The 16,747-nt window shown below is 40.4% G+C and overlaps 2 protein-coding genes across 4 annotated transcripts; both read right to left on the bottom strand.

Moving 5' to 3' along the window:
- Nucleotides 1–472: 472 nt before the first annotated feature.
- Nucleotides 473–8,761, bottom strand: LOC308135839 (ATP-dependent zinc metalloprotease YME1L1-like). 3 transcript variants are annotated; one of them, XM_080503966.1, is made up of 19 exons: nt 8,577–8,761; nt 8,181–8,240; nt 7,197–7,331; nt 6,690–6,867; nt 5,797–5,895; nt 5,501–5,610; nt 5,047–5,197; nt 4,869–4,952; nt 4,439–4,612; nt 4,196–4,348; nt 3,913–4,045; nt 3,622–3,684; nt 3,323–3,435; nt 2,974–3,129; nt 2,656–2,807; nt 2,452–2,578; nt 2,284–2,357; nt 2,109–2,195; nt 473–2,029 (listed from the first exon to the last, which is right to left on the bottom strand). In XM_080503966.1, the coding sequence occupies exons 1-19, from the start codon at nt 8,607–8,609 to the stop codon at nt 1,886–1,888; spliced, it is 2,226 nt and encodes a 741-aa protein (XP_080360092.1). In that variant the 5' UTR covers nt 8,610–8,761; the 3' UTR covers nt 473–1,885. The 3 variants fall into 3 exon arrangements, with proteins under 3 accessions (XP_080360092.1, XP_080360093.1, XP_080360094.1); XM_080503967.1 differs by having other exon boundaries at nt 4,439–4,591; XM_080503968.1 differs by lacking the exon at nt 8,181–8,240.
- Nucleotides 8,762–10,035: 1,274 nt separating this feature from the next.
- On the bottom strand, nt 10,036–16,321 carry LOC308135632 (acyl-CoA-binding domain-containing protein 5A-like). The gene is made up of 14 exons (XM_080503710.1): nt 16,241–16,321; nt 15,885–16,013; nt 15,369–15,492; nt 14,968–15,040; nt 13,524–13,668; nt 13,305–13,343; nt 12,743–12,964; nt 12,206–12,421; nt 11,874–11,968; nt 11,575–11,758; nt 11,188–11,396; nt 10,969–11,019; nt 10,744–10,859; nt 10,036–10,652 (listed from the first exon to the last, which is right to left on the bottom strand). The coding sequence occupies exons 2-14, from the start codon at nt 15,994–15,996 to the stop codon at nt 10,640–10,642; spliced, it is 1,599 nt and encodes a 532-aa protein (XP_080359836.1). The 5' UTR covers nt 15,997–16,013; nt 16,241–16,321; the 3' UTR covers nt 10,036–10,639.
- Between the last annotated feature and the right edge of the window lie 426 nt (nt 16,322–16,747).

Genomic DNA, 16,747 nt, shown 5'->3' with positions numbered 1-16,747 from the left:
TTTTGTTGTTATACTCACTAATTCTTGCAGCTGTTACTTTGTGACGTCTTTGCTTTTTTCGCTAAATTCACACTATCAATGTATATTTCAGCACAATTCATTCAAACCACCATCTGTGGATGTATGAAAAAACTGCACATGGAGCTGTTTCTGGTCATTTTCAGGCCAAACACAAGTTCTCAAAAGTTCTGAGCCATACAGGTTCAATAGTAAAACATGTCAAACATTGAAAATCCAGAGATTATTTGAGAATATTTTCCATTTTATATCTGGCTAAAAAAAACCAAAGTGATCAATCCTCTATTTGTCGCTTATTGAAATCATGGATAAATGTTAATAAAAACATGAAACTGTCCAAGTTAAGAATTTCAGATTCAAAATGTGTGGTGCAGCGTCATGAGTTTCATTCATGCATGTGATTTATCTTTGGCACAGATTCCCCATCACCTTGTGACCCACATTCACTGCACGGTTGTCGTTATGACTCCTTCCCTTTATTCAGCAGCATACATTTTCATTTGCCATTGTCATCACACTGTGAAGAGAGCTACAGCAGTGAGCCCATCGTAAAGCCCTACTATACATGTATATACAGTGTTTTCTACAATACGTACTAGAATATATACAGTAAACATAACTGAAGGGGCAATGTGGGAGAATTGAAACAAAAGAAAACACAATCAAGAACAACATCCAGGTGATTATCTCTGGAGAAACAGAAATCACTCACTACATTCAATAAAAGATGTACTAGGATGTCAAAAGGAAATTCCTGCCGACTGTGTATTTATTTATTGTCATGTCACAATTGTCACCTCACAATAAATCGCATTAATGTCATATGTCTCACATCTTTCAAAACCGCCAACACTGCTAATAAACCTCACTGCATGTTGCCAACATGCTGACACAGCATGTTGTGTTTATGAAACAGTAAGTTATGCAGGTGAAACAGTTGTTTACACTTGAGCTGAGAGGAAGAGACAGAAATGGACAATGACTTGCAGAAATTGCTTTTTGGTTTGTCTGAGTAGTTTGAGTTTTTTATTACATGCACTGACAGTGACAAGGGAAAAAAAAAGGATATACAGCTGAGAAAGCTTTCAGAAGTTAGACCTCTGAATATCTAGTTGCTTTAAAATAAATTAGGCCAACAACTTTACAATTTTAAAACCCGAAAGTTTCCACCCCTCTGTCTATGTACATACAGCTGATGGTGGCAGCAAAGCTTTGTAGGGCTCAGCAGCATTTTTTTCTTCATATGTACATACAGCATAAATTGATGACATCGGGTGCACAAGAACAATTTTATATTTGTACACAGATGCAAAGTGCTGAGAGATTGTGACCTTTCCACTTCAAAAAGATTTACACTTCCGATACATTCCACAAAAGGCCGCCTTTAAAAGGAGAGAACACGACATGTGAAGAGCAGCAAAGCAGGAGCGTCAGGTGTATACATATGAGCTTTCCTATCACCCTGAACACATTCTGGTTTTATTCAACTGCTTCCAACAACCTAAAAAAAAAAAAAAAAAAAGATTGTATCCAGATGCTGATTTTATAATTGAGGTACATATTTACATTCATGTGATATTTTTTCCCCAACTGCCAATAAAGTGACCTGAGGAACATCTTTCACATTTACACTTTAAGTCTTCATCACAAATAATCTACAACAAACTGCTAATCACATTTGAAGGCAGCAAACTTGTCTGTGATTTTCTGAAGACTGGATGATTTATCTGGGGATAATAATGAGATTGCGCAAAGATGACGGCATGAAAATGTGACATATAATAATCCAACATGAGCACTTGTCCGCAGACGAGATACACCCGTCTCCCAGTCCGTCCTTCCCTGTGTAACCCCGAACCTGCTGATTTCATCTGGTCTCCAGGTTTTTTCCCTCCAGGACCAGCTGGATCTCTTTGGCATCCAGAGTTTCATACATGAGCAGAGCATCGGCCAGGTTCTTGTGCTCCTTAGTGTGAGACTTCAGCAGGGCTTTGGCTCGGTCGTAAGACTCCTGAAGAGCGCAAGAGGAAGTATTTTAGGAGAAACGCCTGCAGGAGGGTAGATCGGATGAGACAAGAAATCCCACAAACCTTCAGCAATGCCCTGATTTCATGCTCCACTGCAGCCTGTGTCTCTGGACTTTGTGCTGTCATATCGGTGTACGTCATCACTCCCAGCTTCAAAAACAACGAGCAAAGTCGTTACATAAAATGCAAAATCTGAATGGCAAACTTTTGTTTCCAATTTGCTTCTGAAGCGTCTAACCTTTTCACACATTCCAAATCTGGTCACCATCAACTTCGCAATCTTGGTGGCACCATCGAAGTCACTAGATGCTCCTAAAGAAGAAGCGAGAAGTCCACTATGAATTCCCACCTGTCAGCCATCTTTTCATTGGTAAAATATTAGCAGTGTTCCATGGTTGAGTCCTACCTGTTGTGATGTACTCATGGCCAAATATGATCTCCTCTGCCACTCGACCGCCCATGCTAACATCCATCTGGGCCAGAAGTTGGGAGCGCGTCTCGCTCCATCGGTCGTTCTCTGGAAGCATGGACACCTGGGAAACAGGGCGTTTAAAAATCGCAGTTCTGATGTTAGAGTTCTATATGCCAAGAAGGATGGAAGCATCCTTACATGACCCAGACTGGGGCCTCTGGGCATGATGGTTGCCTTGTTGATGGGCATGGCATCTTTGGTGTAGTAAGCTACGATTGCATGTCCGGACTCGTGGTACGCCGTGATGAGCTTGTTCTTTTTGTCTATCTCTGCACTCCTCCTCTCGGGGCCTTTGGGGGAAGAAAACAGAGCAGTCAGTTGTAATGATAGCTTCTTTAAACTATTGCTATGACTTTGATGACACTGATGCCATGAGGATTAATATAAGAATCATCTAAACTTTCTTTAAGAGCTGGGATTACGTCTGTGTTTCAACTCCAGCAACAATTAACGCACCCATGAGGATTTTGTCTTTCGCAAACTCCAGCTCCTTCAAGGTGACCATGTCTTTGCCGTCGACCGCTGCCTTCAAGGCCGCCTGATTGACCAGATTTTCCAAGTCAGCGCCAGAGAAGCCCACGGTGCCACGGGCAATAATCTTGGCCTCAATAGCTGCAAATGTGAGAGAAAACATCTATGTTTGAACATGTTCAATGGTTACATTTATTTAAAAACATCTAAATGCTGTAAAAAAAAATTGTTGAATGAGTTCAATTGAAATATCATGAAACAATCTTAATATTTTAGATCAAACAAATCAAAACAAACATTCATTAATATTTGGGATTGGGAGAAGATGACATACCTGGGTCCACCTTAATTTTCTTTAAGTACCAGTTGAGAATCTCAGTGCGTCCTTTCACGTCTGGTTTGGGAACAGTCACCTGCATGTCAAAGCGTCCTGGACGGATCAGGGCGCTAAAAACAAAGTCGATCGTTTAGTCTAAATACACAACACTGGAACACAGTGGCGACTGAAGTCCATTCTATATACTGACTCCAACAGCTGTCGCTGAAGCCGTAAACCTTGACATTTTTACATGTGCTCTGCAAACTCTGACATTTTCATTGCATTAAAAAAAAGATGACAGAGGTGAAACATACTTATCTAAAGCCTCTGGAAAGTTGGTTGCACCAATGATGATCACACCTTCATTTGGTTTGAATCTAGAAAATATAAAAACCCAGGCACGTCAGTCTGCAGCAATGTTCTCCCATCCATTAAGTTTAATATGTTACTGCATTGTGCTTGACGTGGTTATTGAAATTTTCATTTCCCAAAAATGTTTAGGATCACCTTGATGACTCCCAGTGATATGTCTTAATAGCATTCACGACGAGTTCAAATAAATCAACACCTAACATGTTAGTGTGTAACATATATCATTAAAATACCCATCCATCTCAGCAAGCAGCTGGTTGATGGTCTGTCTGGAGTAAGGGTGCATGGGAGACTCTATCCTTTTCCCACCCACACTGTCCAGTTCATCAATGAAGATCACACAGGGTGCATTGGATTTAGCCTCTCCTATAAAAGTACAAAAAAATAAATCGACATTCAATATTCAGCACAATTATCTTTATTGCATTCCAATTTATATGCACAACTGGCGGCTAAGGCAGGAACAACTAGTATTATCCTTTTAGATGGAATTCTTTTTGACAAAAAAGAACTTACTGAACAGATTCCTGATGCGGCTGGCTCCCACTCCAACAAACATCTCATCGAACTCAGACCCAGAGGCATAGTAGAATGGCACATCCGCCTCTCCCGCCACTGCTCGGGCAAGGAGGGTCTTTCCGGTTCCCGGCGGGCCCACGAGTAGAACACCTACAGTAACGGAAGGCTAAAGATGAGACCGTCGCAGGTGAAGCCGAGACGACGACACGGCAGAACTCTTGAATGTGAAAGACACGCCACCTTTCGGCAGTTTTCCTCCCAAAGCTGTGAACTTCTGCGGGTTTTTGAGGAACTCCACCACTTCCTGCAGTTCATTTTTGGCTTCCTCCACACCTTTAACGTGCTCAAAAGTCACATTCTTCACCTGCACCGGGTCCACGGCTGAGTCGAGGCCTGATGTGGTTCGGAACCGCACTGTCCAAAATGGTTAGATTAAAGTTCGAAATCACAGCACACCACAGGGTTAATCAACTCGCATGCAGACAATCACAAACACCGCTTTAACAGCCACATGGTCAACATACTTCGGTGCATGTTAGAAGTCATTGCAGATGGTTCGCCACAACAAACTTAGTATGTACGCTCCCCTGCTAATATTTACATATTAGTCATTTTGGTAGGCCAAACAACTTTTGAAAAACAAAACGAAGAAGGTAAAAGGAGCCTTTACCCGATACGAAGGGAGTCTTGGAAAGTCCGTAGAGCCCAACAAGCAGCAGCACCAGCAGGATGAGACGAGTCCTCCTCAGAGAGTCTACGCAGGACAACCACACATCAGTAGCAAGTCATGTGTAAATGGCGGTGTGTTCGTTACGCGAGTCACTCAATGTGCTCGTGGCAAAACTTGCCTTGAGTGCGTTGGGTCAGAGCCTGAGCCTTCAAGAAACCCTCAGCAAAGCCTCTCTTGAAAGCATCCTGCTGCAAAGCCGGTATGTTCTTGTCCTTCAAAATGCTGTCGAGACTTTCGACTTCAACGCCCTTGTCACGTGTGAGAAAGCCCTGCAGTTTAAGACGAGACTATTTAGCGAGATAGTCACACTGACACGACAAGAAAACAGAGTTTATTCAAGATATAAATTAAAACAAAATGGTTGGTGAAAAACACTAGACAGAAAATCATTCAGCTGACATTTTTTAACTCTTCATTTTTGCACCCAAAAGACTTTGACTTAACAGCAGTGATGGTGAGTCATTTCATCGTGATGCTTCTCACCAATTGAGAATGAAATGGAATGAACATGTTATACAAGACAATAAAAATAAGGACTGGTAAAGTCTTTGAATATATATATATATATATACCTTCATAAAAGAAGGCGTGAAGCCTTCAGATTCCACAGGGCGCTGGAAAGCCGACTGCACTCGTCTGGTTTTGTTCCTTAAAGTCTTAAATCCTCTTCTCTGAACTAACACTTGTAATAAGAAGAATGAAAACGGGTCATGTCTCCACACACCAAATTCACTCAAACATTGTGCAGGTACTGGATTTTCCAGTTATAGCCTATTCACTGTTCACACGGGCGACAACATACATCTGACTGAAGTTGTTTCTGTTGTTTCATTCAATATTTGGCTTCTATTAACAAATGATATGTTACCTGGCCAGTGTTGCAGCTCCGAGCACACAGACTGAAGGAGTGAAGGCTGCTGCCGCATAAATATTAATGTTGACGTTGGCATGGGACTCCATAAGATGCCTGGGAAAAATAACATAGCAAGGCACCTTTAGATGTACACAGGACCAACTTTCTTGTCAGCAAGATGCTCATTATGATGCATTCATCCAGGTACAGATACTGAAGGTTAATTATGTTTGTTTTTATTGATCAATAATAAATTCCGAAGTCAGTAAAGTCAGAAATCTTAATTACATTATTATAAAATATTGCATCTCTGAATGCTATGCTCACATTTGCAGGTTTGGTTTGATTCAAACTAATGTGGCTATTCTGTTCTTGAAAGCTGTGGTTGGACTGAAGCATGTATACAACTGATTATTTCCGAAGATCATCGCCACCAAGGAATTCCTAAAGCTGGTTAGGCTCTGCTATACATTTCCATAGTAACCGAGTCCTCAGCTGATTCAATTTAAAAAAAGAAAAGAAAAAAACAATAATCCCATGAGTGCATATAGCTTAACAAATCATTATTGTGAAAATTTGATCATAATTAAGCTCAAGTCGTGTTTCATATTTTATTAGCCACATAGAATCATATCGGTGTGAACAGTGTTTTCACTTTCCAGCTTTATTTAAAGGGAAAAGTTCTTTATTTAAAGGTTTCTGCAAAGGTTTCTCCTTGTTGAGGGAGTTTTTCCTTTCCACAGTCGCAAACACACCTGCTTGCTCATGTGGATATGTTGGGCTTTTCTATTTTCTCTATAACAGCAAATTGGAATGACTGTAAAGTATTTAAAAATAATAAAAAAAAAAAAAAAAAAAAAAGGGAAAAGTTCTAAATCATACAACGGCACAAAACTGCACTTCCTTACCATGTTTATTGTGAAGAAAAGAGTTTGCAGAGATGTGTGATGTCCTCCAGGCTGTCTGGCCACCCAGTGGAAGTGGCGCCTCCTGTGGGCTCAAGCGTGGCAACACACGGTTCACAAGCTCAGTCAGCTGCTGTGTTCCCAGTTCTGATAAACCGAGCTCCGGGAGGCTCAACAGGGGCTAAAGACAGATGGAAATTCCATTACAATTATCATTAGAAAGTTAATCAGCAAAATAGCTCACTTTGGAGATGTAACTACACTTTTGTGTTTTACTGATGTACTAGTAATGAATAAAACACATATGTTTGGATGTATGCTTCCCTTTTAGTGTTTAAAATCAAGCTGACCCAGTTCCTCAGGAGCAGCCCCAAAACTGTTTCTAACAGTCTTTCCCAGTCAATTACCATTAATCTTGTTTGCTCTTTTTTATAGATCTGTGGGTTATTTGGAATATGTAACTAATGAATGTATGTTTCATTGGTTGAACAGGATATAAAGGGTGCATACCTCAGTACTGTGAGGGTTTGAGTCTGATGGATGGTCTTTGTGCTTTCTTGATTTGCATCTGGCGCTGCTGCTGCTTCCCACTGAGCTCTTCAGAGAGTGGAGGGCGTTGATGAGGTGACTCAGGGGTACAGTCACCTGCAATCACATGAAATCAAAACGTGAGTGAAGACTATGCTTTGCATAATAAAAAAATGTAGCTTATAAACCACTATTTGAAATCCAAAGACTTCAAGACTCCAACAAATAATATACAAACAACAGAGACGGATCTTGTATGATCTTGTACAATCACTTACTGCGTGTCTCTTGAGCTTGTACATTTGATAAAATATGCAAGCAAAACTATCACACTATGTTGTCCGCTATGTTGCAACTGGAATTGTCAGACACAAACAAGACCACCTATTACTATATAATTTGACTTCTACAATACACTTCTGTGTCCATGGTGTACAAGCAACTTTATCAACAAAACCTATTCAGTTTACCAACGTTTGCCCAGTGTCACCTAATAATAGCATAGAATAAAAATAATATGCTACGATATTATTAACAGGAAGGTTGTTAAAATTGCTGCTACAATATATGTATTTATCAACAACAATTACTTAATTTCATAAAAACTTGCATTACACATCAGTCTGACAGTGTTTCAAACACCATTGTTATTGGAATCTCATATTTGAGAAGAAAATCCACCTACTCTCACAATTACTATTATGATCAGTTTCACGTGATTATTGTGACTGACTTATTTACTCTTTGCATCAAGAACATCCCAACCATCTTCATATTGTTTGTTCGTCAAGGTGAGCTCGACTCATCAGGATCCCTGAAGATTTCAGACCATACCCTGGATATTGATGGAAGTAATTTATAGAGATCGAAATTTGTGGCTCGCTTATTTGCATATATGAATTGATGAAGATAAATCATATTGTGTCTCTCATTCATGGTTCTGACAGTGCTGTGGGTTATAAACACCTGGACAGGAAAGAACAGCAGCGGGGTCAAATCCACCTCAACCAGATTAAACGGGGTTGTCTGTGTTTGGGTAAGAAAAGTCAAATAAGCAAAAGACAAGCTGGATATGTTGAACGAGTTTTCTCGAACAGGCCTCGAGTGGAAACGGCTGGAGTCGAACTGACGCAGTTTGCTTGATATCAGAGGACACACGAGCTGTCACTTTCACCAGCCAGCCCACATTTCTAGAACGGACCACAGCCCTCATGTTACTTTAAAATAATTAAACAAATCCACTTTATGGTAGTAACGTTGAGGTGAACCGTTTCTGCTAATGAGCTGAGCTTAACTGAAAGGTGGATTGAGGCAAAACAACAACAATGCTAACTACGTTAGCTCGGCTTCTGGCGTCCTCACCTGCGGCTGGACTGAAGTTGACAAGGAAAACATTGCTCAGGGCACCGGTGAACCGCCGCTGTTACGCCACAAGGGTTGAATGTGTGTCCCTGAAAGTTTAAAGATCTGCGTTTACTTCACTTTGTCGATGTACAGCGGGCATGTCAAGTCCGACTACGAACTTCTGCGGTGCAGTGCACCCAACAACCCGGATGTGACTGCACACGTGTTGTGACAATTTCTGTAACCGTGTGGAAATATGTTCTTCTTTACAGATTAAACTTCCGGTTCCCACAGGCCCGTCACTGGTCACGTGACGGACCAAACAGTCTTGATAGAAAACGAAACCACTTGTCTTGAGTGCCCTTTCATTTAATTTAAATGCGATTATGTATTTGTAGAAAATGTCGTAGGGCCATGTACATTCTGTATTAGAGTTCGACATACATTTCCATTTTCATAATGTGTAGCTGTTAACCTACTAATGCACTAATATAACTGCATTGATGTGCCTTGTCACCTCAGTTAGAATTATACTGTATATTATACTCGTATTTATCCATAGCTTTTTTCAATAATGTCACCCATTTGCTTGCAGGTTAGGTGAAACATGTTCCCATGGAGCTGGGATATAATTTAAGATCGAGGCTGCAGTACTCTGAGGTGAACATCTTCTGCTCCTACAGGAGATGAACAATGCAAATGGAACTGTTCTCTTTGCCAAAATGTGAATCCATGCCAATTAGTAAGATCAAGTTTTTCACTGACTATGGGGGCGTTTTCATTGATTTAATATTGGCTAGTTTTGCCAATTAATAACAGAATCTCTAAATGACTTCACACTTCACCACCTTACAATCTCAAATTATGTGAAAAAAAACAACTGCAAAAATACAATGAAAATATCAGAATTATGATAGTATTTCCACATTACATTAAGAGATGAAAAATCAGATTTTTTTTTCAAATTGTTCTTGTTTGTGTATCGATAAACAATAAAACAATTTTACAAGTGAATTCCATCAAGTTGTAAATTGACGTGACACAATTTTCCTTGCACAATTCCATTTCTAAGAAGTGATCATAGTTTATTATGATGAGGTTCATAAATACTATATATTTATAGGCTCAATAAGGTCAATATTGGAGCACTGGTGAGAAAGAATACACATATACAATGCGCAAAATATATGTTTGTCCCAAGAATATGTTTATTGCATTTTTATATGTGAATTAGATATTCATATTTTACAATAGTAAGCTTAAGTAAGTTTAAACTAAGGAATTATATGTATTTCACTGTAAACCGACAAAAAACGAGTAATTCCATATGCTGTAGCTATGGATTGTCTGTACTCTGTATTTGCACTTTTGGTAAAAGTGCAAACTTTTTTTACCATTGCACTCAAAACTATAAGATAATTAATTATACACTTTAACACACAACTATCAATAGTATTCATTCTCAATGTCCTTTTGATTTTTTAAATAAATACCCCAGAAACTCATGTCCTTAGTTATCAAGAAATCAAATGGGGTGGCAATATTAACAATACTAACACTATTATTATTATTATCAATAATAATAACAATAATAATAATAACAATAATAATAATAATTTAAAAAAACAAACAAGAAATGAAATAATATAAAATAAATAGACTAACAAGCCATGTCAGATTGGAGAACTCTTTCTGTGTATCTAGCACAGCTAATATATTCTAATGATTTATGGGTTTATGTAATACTAAGACTTCTGTGAAATCTGTAATGAGTTTCTGGTGATTGCAGAGTTGTACATAGGATCACCACCTCATGCTACACTACAAGTAAATTGTGCCAGCACATACGATGCAGAAATTGCCTCTTTGTTAAACACATGTAGGATGAAGTAAAGTTGCTACATTATATAGCTGAGTGTTCTTAAAAACACCTTTCTGGCCCTCTCTTTATTTAATCCTGTTCCGTTCTACTGCCGGCTCAATAAACCCTGTCTGCTGGACAAAACCACAAAGCAACAGCAGTGCATCAGTTTCATCCAGAGTTCATGTTCTTTGACTCATGCTGATGGCTGTTAGGTACTTCATGGGATTTTCCTGTATGGGGAAGAGAGACAAGTTTTGTTAGTCTGTTATGTAGGTCTAAAAGATAAAAGTTCTTTTAACAAGCTTTTATTTTTTTTTTTACCTTCTCTTTCGTTGTAGGTAAAGTTGAATGAGCAAATGGGCAATCAGGGGCCAGAGTGCAGTCATCATGACTGTGAATGGAGAGAAGTCAAAAGGCCACCACGATGGTCTTAGGAACTATAAAACCAGAGTAATTTGTTATTAAGTGCACTTTATAACAATGACAAGATTAAAAATCATGACAAAATTACATCTAACAAAATGTGAAAGTTAGAATGAAGGGCACCTTTTGTGTGATATTTGCAGCATACTCCTGATAGGGTGAGGAGGATCTCGACTAAAAGATTAAATGAATGAAAGGAGCACATTGATAAAAAGTGTTATTCTGGAACCTGCGCACAACAGTTGGGGATTTTGTACAGCCGTGTTTAACATGAATTTATAAATATGACACAAATATGTGACATTGTTCCAGATAATGCGGGGAGCACCCCGGGCCTGTCACCTGTGACCTGGTCAGCACCTCCAGAGTCTGGAGCCTGTGCAGCACATTGTCCATGTCGTACTGCAGCCTCAAAAGAGCCGTGGCTATTTGCTCGTTGATGTGTCCGCTCGTAGCACCAACAGAATATCTGCTATGAGATACACAATGGCAGGCGGTATCCACACTGGCACGCCACACTGAGCTGCAGGCTGTCCTTGGTGCATCTGAACCTGGAGCATGAGTAAAAACATGAGAAGTTGTTCATACCATATGCTACCTTTGTGGAAAACGGCTTTGTCACGGTATTGAAGGCCTTCGACTGCTCAGGAGGTGCAGTGAGTACATACCTGAGTGAGGAGGGTGAACTTAGGATACAGTAAGTGTCAGTATAAATTACTGTTGCCTAACCTCTTACTCTTCTTGACAAGGAGCTGTTGCGTTGGCTTGAACTAATCCCTTCTTTAAGGCAGGAATCTCTGATGAGTACTTGAGCCTCTCCCCCAGTCGGTGTGGTGTTGCTCTCAAACCAGAGATCCCTTTGCCTGACTGAGGAACCTCGTGATCCAGGTGACAGTCCTTTTGAAGTAGACCGCTGTTTAACGGGGAAAGAGAAGATTCAACCAGAGTATTAACGGACACAAATCAAACAGAATGCTTGAAACCAAAACACAGCACAGCACTCTGACATGGCATGGGGGATGTGTCACCTCTTCCATGGCGAGATGCTCCATGGAGTCACAGAATTCCTCATTATCCGAGTCTGTGGACCGGCAGTTCTTCTCAGGAACTACATCACTGTGATCTGAAATGTGCAAAACACACCAAAAACATGGCTTATAAGAAAAGCTTGGTCAATACAACATGTTTCTAACTTGCAGATATGTGGCTTACGTTATATGTTCAGGGATGCATTGCTACACAGTAATGAAGTAAAGCTGTTTCAATATTCTAATCCCCCTCAATAAATCAAGAATATTTCGAATAATTTTTACATACAGGGTTCGATATGCAGTATAGAGTTCAATATGTGCAATCTTACCACCTGTGCATCCATTAAAAGGCATGTATGGATTAAACAATGCACTGGGTTCAATGGAACAGGCCAGCTCCTCCTCCTCCACCTCACTGTTGAGCGAACTGTGAGTCCCGTTGGTGAAGGAGGACATGCTGGGCTCCACACTGCTGCTGGAGCCCTTGGTGTCAGACCTCCACCTCTTGTCCTCCACCATTAGTAGCCTCGGATCAGGGCTCCAGTCTAGGACGACACAAAAGCAGGAGACAGTAGTAAAAACAAAGGGTTATCAAAAAAGAACACTTGTTCCAGGTAGAGCCATAAATGCTAAATGTAGATGTATTTTGAAGTTTTGTAGGTGAACTTTATTAACTACTTACCCTCTGTAAAAACCGGGAAAAGACAGTCTCCCAAGTTTGACAATGTAACCACAAACTGCGTAGTAACGCGTTGAAAACCGATTGTTTCAGCAAACAAGACCAAATAGTTTACGTATATGTAAACTGTCTTTGTAAAACCAACAAATGTCACAGCATACAACAGTTAACTAAAACTACATAGTACCTCTTTCCTCCTCCTCGTCTCCATCGTGCGTATTGTCTTCTTCATCACCATTCTCCTCTTCCTCACTTCTCCACAAATCACTACTTTCCACCTTTATCTCGACTTCGCTATTTTCTCTGCTTCCCACTGCTTCCTCGCTACTGCCACTGAGGCTGCCATGAACAATGCTGTCCTCGTCTCTCTCTTGGGGATTTTGTATATCATCCCACAGATCCCCATAGCCTGAACAGTGAGGAAAACACTATCGGTTACGTTGTGAAGCGCAAACTTCGTGCCGTAAAAAACTGACACGAAAGAAAAAAAAGACAAGCGTACGCTTACGTAGCATGTAGCGTCACAGTTTCAGCGCACTAAATCTATATCACATACTGCAGCTAATGGTGCAAGCCAAAAAAAACAACACACTACACTGCATCACACACACCACACACACACACACAAAATAATCTACATCGTAAGCCAGACAAAGCACACTTATTGGTCCTTCGGTCAAACTACACAGCAATGAGGGCAACTCACTTACATGAAGTTATCAACAGAGCTATGAACACTAAAGACTTGCCTTCCAGTGTTGGTTTTTTAAAGGGTTTAACCAGGTGATCTAGTGATTAAAAAAAAAACAACACACGTAAGACTGCAGAAAATGCTGTTTGTGTGACAAAAAAGGCTAAAAAACAAAACAAAACGGCAAGTATTCCTCACTCCTGATCATCACTGAATATCGTTTTGAATTCCGTCGTTGGCAGAAATCCTGAATCACAATTGCAACTGTGTACGATACCCGAATGAAGTGCAAAAGGCCTGGTGAATTGTCTCTTCTCTGCCTCTCCAGACTCTTCGTCTTCTTGGTCTACCTCTGTGTAGAAGTTGCCCAGCTTCTGGACCAGGTCCGACACTTCCTCGGAGATTGGGATGGTTTCCAAAATCTGACACAAAAACAAAACACCAAACACGTAAACCTGCCTCAAAATAAATTGTTCAAATGATTTAAAAAAAATCGAGACAACAAAGTTTGGTTTTGTCAAATCATTAATCCCCAGCTCACATTTTGGCAGCGTGTCGAGGAAAAATCAGAGTCGACTGCTCTTCCTGAGTAAACGGAAGCATTTTGGTGAGAAAGACCAGCTGTTGAGATCTTTCTATGAATCTGTGGTGTTGAGTACCATCCTTTATGCTGCTTGTGCACTGGAGAGGCAGTTCTGCAGCCAAGAATATCAAAAGACTTAACAAGATCATTAGAAAAGGCCAGCTTTGTCCTGAGGATGAAACTGGGCACGGTGGGGACGGCAGGAGCAAGACGGATGTTGGCGAAGGTGCCTGCAATTACCCTGCTAACTCTCTCCATATAAGAGCCACAGCAACGACCACATCCTCCAGCCTCAGTGCAGGAAAAACACTTTCACAGGTCATCAGACTGTCCAGCTCGAGACTCATTCAGGCAGCACCGACTGTACTATCATCTTCATTCTTTCAGTGTTGCTCTATTTTTCCTGATCTTTTTCACAAATGTTGCAATTACTGAAATAAAACAGTACTAAAGTGGCTTTCGGGACACATCCAATGCTGCATAACTGCAAGTCAACAGGGTGTTGAAAGCAAGTCATTATATATGGATGAAAAATAACATTTGACATATTCGACTGTGCAGTAATGTTGTCATTAGCACTCTCACTTTATACGGCGCCTAGGCTTGGCAGAAATTCTGAGGAGTTTACATGTTCCCCCTGTGCATGCATGGGCTTTCTCAAGGAATTCTCATTTTCTATCACGGTTAAAATAAATAAATTAAAAAGCATTTTAAACCAATTGGCCATAAGAGGGAATGTGATTGTCTGTCTCTCTGTGTTTACCCTGTAATAGACTGGTTGACCTGTCCAAGGTGCAGCCTCCCTGTACCCATATTCTGCTGTGATCGACTCCACCAAACTGATTTTCATGAAGGAATATAGGAGATGGATAATTTTGTTTTCCATTCTTTATCTAATTTGGTTTTATGTTTTTTTTCTAATAAGTATTATCAATACTGTATCTCATAACAATGCACCTGCTGATAGAGAGCAGGTACATGTTATAGTCCGAGCAAAGCCATTTAACGTACTAGTACTTTAGAGCAAACACAAACTAAGGCTCGGGTTGATGGGAAATTAAACATGAATGTCAAGAGTAAAACATTTGCCATTTATACTGCTTCTATTTTTCTTTAGTTCTTCATTGAAAGGGCTTACCAGCTGGATGTCCTCAATATAATTCTTCATGGCTTCCTCTTTTGTCATGTCTCCCAAAGAGCTCCATGCGTCCCTGGCAACACAAAGTCACAGTTCAAAATGATAACTGGGGCAAATAAATGAATGAATGACTGTGTTGCTGAATGCAGAAATCTCAGTGAAGTTAATTTGGCACCACAGCTTGACAATCCATCATAGCATTATGCATTTTGCATTGGGTTACTCATAAAGTTTGACAAGCAGGCCCAGGACTTGACAATGCCTTTTTTTCTCAGAATAAACACGAGAAGGGCTTTAGAATGGCCTCTACAAAATCTTGTCAAGTGTGGCTAAAAGCTCTGCTGTGTCTCCCAGTGTAGGCATTAGTTGTAACATAATGGGAGCATCTTCTAACTGCATACCATTTAGCTTTGCCACGGGTATCCCAGAAGCCGGTGGGTCTGGGGATATCGCAGGGGCCAAGTGTGGCTTGTTTGTAGTAACTGTAGAACATCAGCATCATGTCATCCGATGGTTGAAAAGGACCTGAGAAAGAAAAATAAAAGACACATGGTTAAAGCATACTTTTTCACACAGGATGATTGATTCACAGGTAATATTGATGAAAAAATACACACACAAAAAACAACCCCAAACAGATTGCACCAGATGGTAAGGAATGCCTTGAAAATGTTATTAACTCCAAGAAATGACTGCTTCAATTAAACAACTCTCACGCTTTGAGCAGTTTTATGAATGGATGGTCACCCAAGGGTGACGGTTCTTAAATGCTCTGCATGTAGGTCAATCAATCACCTGCAGTGTTGACACACTATCTATGCACAGACATAAGCACAGACTCCACTGTCCACAGCAAGACAACTGAACACATCCCCCTCCCTCCGTATGGATTGGAGCAGATGGATGAAAGTCGTCACCTTCTTCAGGCAAACTCCGGATGACTTTAACTGCGGCAGCAAACTGCGCCTCCAGGCAGCGTGTGTCCTCCTCCTCCTCCTCCGCCATGCTGAGTCCAGACCAGGATGACATGAAGGAAGTCCTCACATCTTCAACAAAACATACAAGTCAATTACTGGACAGAAATAAAAGGAAGTTCACAAAGTGGGACAAGATGTGGTCGCCACAATAGCTTATAGCCACCAGGTAGACTGCTTTCTCGTTAAACGCAGATTTTACAATGAAATTAGTCCTTTAAATTACTCGTGGCGGGTTTTCAGGAGCACAGACTATAAGCCTCAATGTGAACGCCACCTCTGATCTGTAAGAAACTCACCGTTAAGTTCATATTCGCCGGTGTGATAATTATTTTATTAGCCTGATGCCTGCAATATGCAATCGAGAGCCCAATCTCCACTCCGGTCAAGGATGAGGCAGAGTCAACGTTTCAGAGGTGAACTTGTCTGGGAAATGTAGTTTTTTTTAGGCAGCAATACCAGCGCGCGCATTGCTTAAGACCTATCGCGTGTTACTTTAATTCCCACAAAGCATTTCGAGGAGAGGATTTAAACCGCAAAGTTGCCTGGGAAACGTAGGCCAATCTCTTGAGGGTGATACCCTTCAGCGCTTCAAAATTATTTTCTTTCTTTTTAAAATGTGGTGTGCAGAAATAGCAAATTGACAACATATTGCAGTAAACGTTTTGTACAATGTTTTGTACAAATCTAATAAATCTCATATTCTTTGTGATTCTATACATTTGTAATTGACCCCACTTCTTGGTGCGCACAGTGAAAGTAATATAAAAGAATAGCCTATCCAACACAGGTTTCAGGGAATGTTT

Source organism: Blennius ocellaris (assembly GCF_963422515.1).
Source record: "Blennius ocellaris genome assembly, chromosome: 10".
Lineage (NCBI taxonomy): Eukaryota > Metazoa > Chordata > Actinopteri > Blenniiformes > Blenniidae > Blennius > Blennius ocellaris.
Note: the sequence above shows the minus strand (reverse complement) of the source record. Positions and strands in the feature narration are given on the sequence as shown.

Bases quoted from the DNA above. Each gene is read 5' to 3' on its own strand.
- LOC308135839 (XM_080503966.1), bottom strand. From the start codon at position 8,609: ATGTTTTCCTTGTCAACTTCAGTCCAGCCGCAG. The intron at 5,198-5,500 runs GTATATATATAT...CTTAAACTGCAG, and splicing joins TCACGCCTTCTTTTATGAAG to GGCTTTCTCACACGTGACAA. The intron at 3,130-3,322 runs GTATGTCATCTT...TCACATTTGCAG, and splicing joins GAAAATTAAGGTGGACCCAG to CTATTGAGGCCAAGATTATT.
- LOC308135632 (XM_080503710.1), bottom strand. From the start codon at position 15,996: ATGTCATCCTGGTCTGGACTCAGCATGGCGGAGGAGGAGGAGGAGGAC. The intron at 15,041-15,368 runs GTATGCAGTTAG...TTGTGTTGCCAG, and splicing joins ACCCGTGGCAAAGCTAAATG to GGACGCATGGAGCTCTTTGG. The intron at 11,397-11,574 runs GTTAGGCAACAG...CTCATGCTCCAG, and splicing joins CTTGTCAAGAAGAGTAAGAG to GTTCAGATGCACCAAGGACA.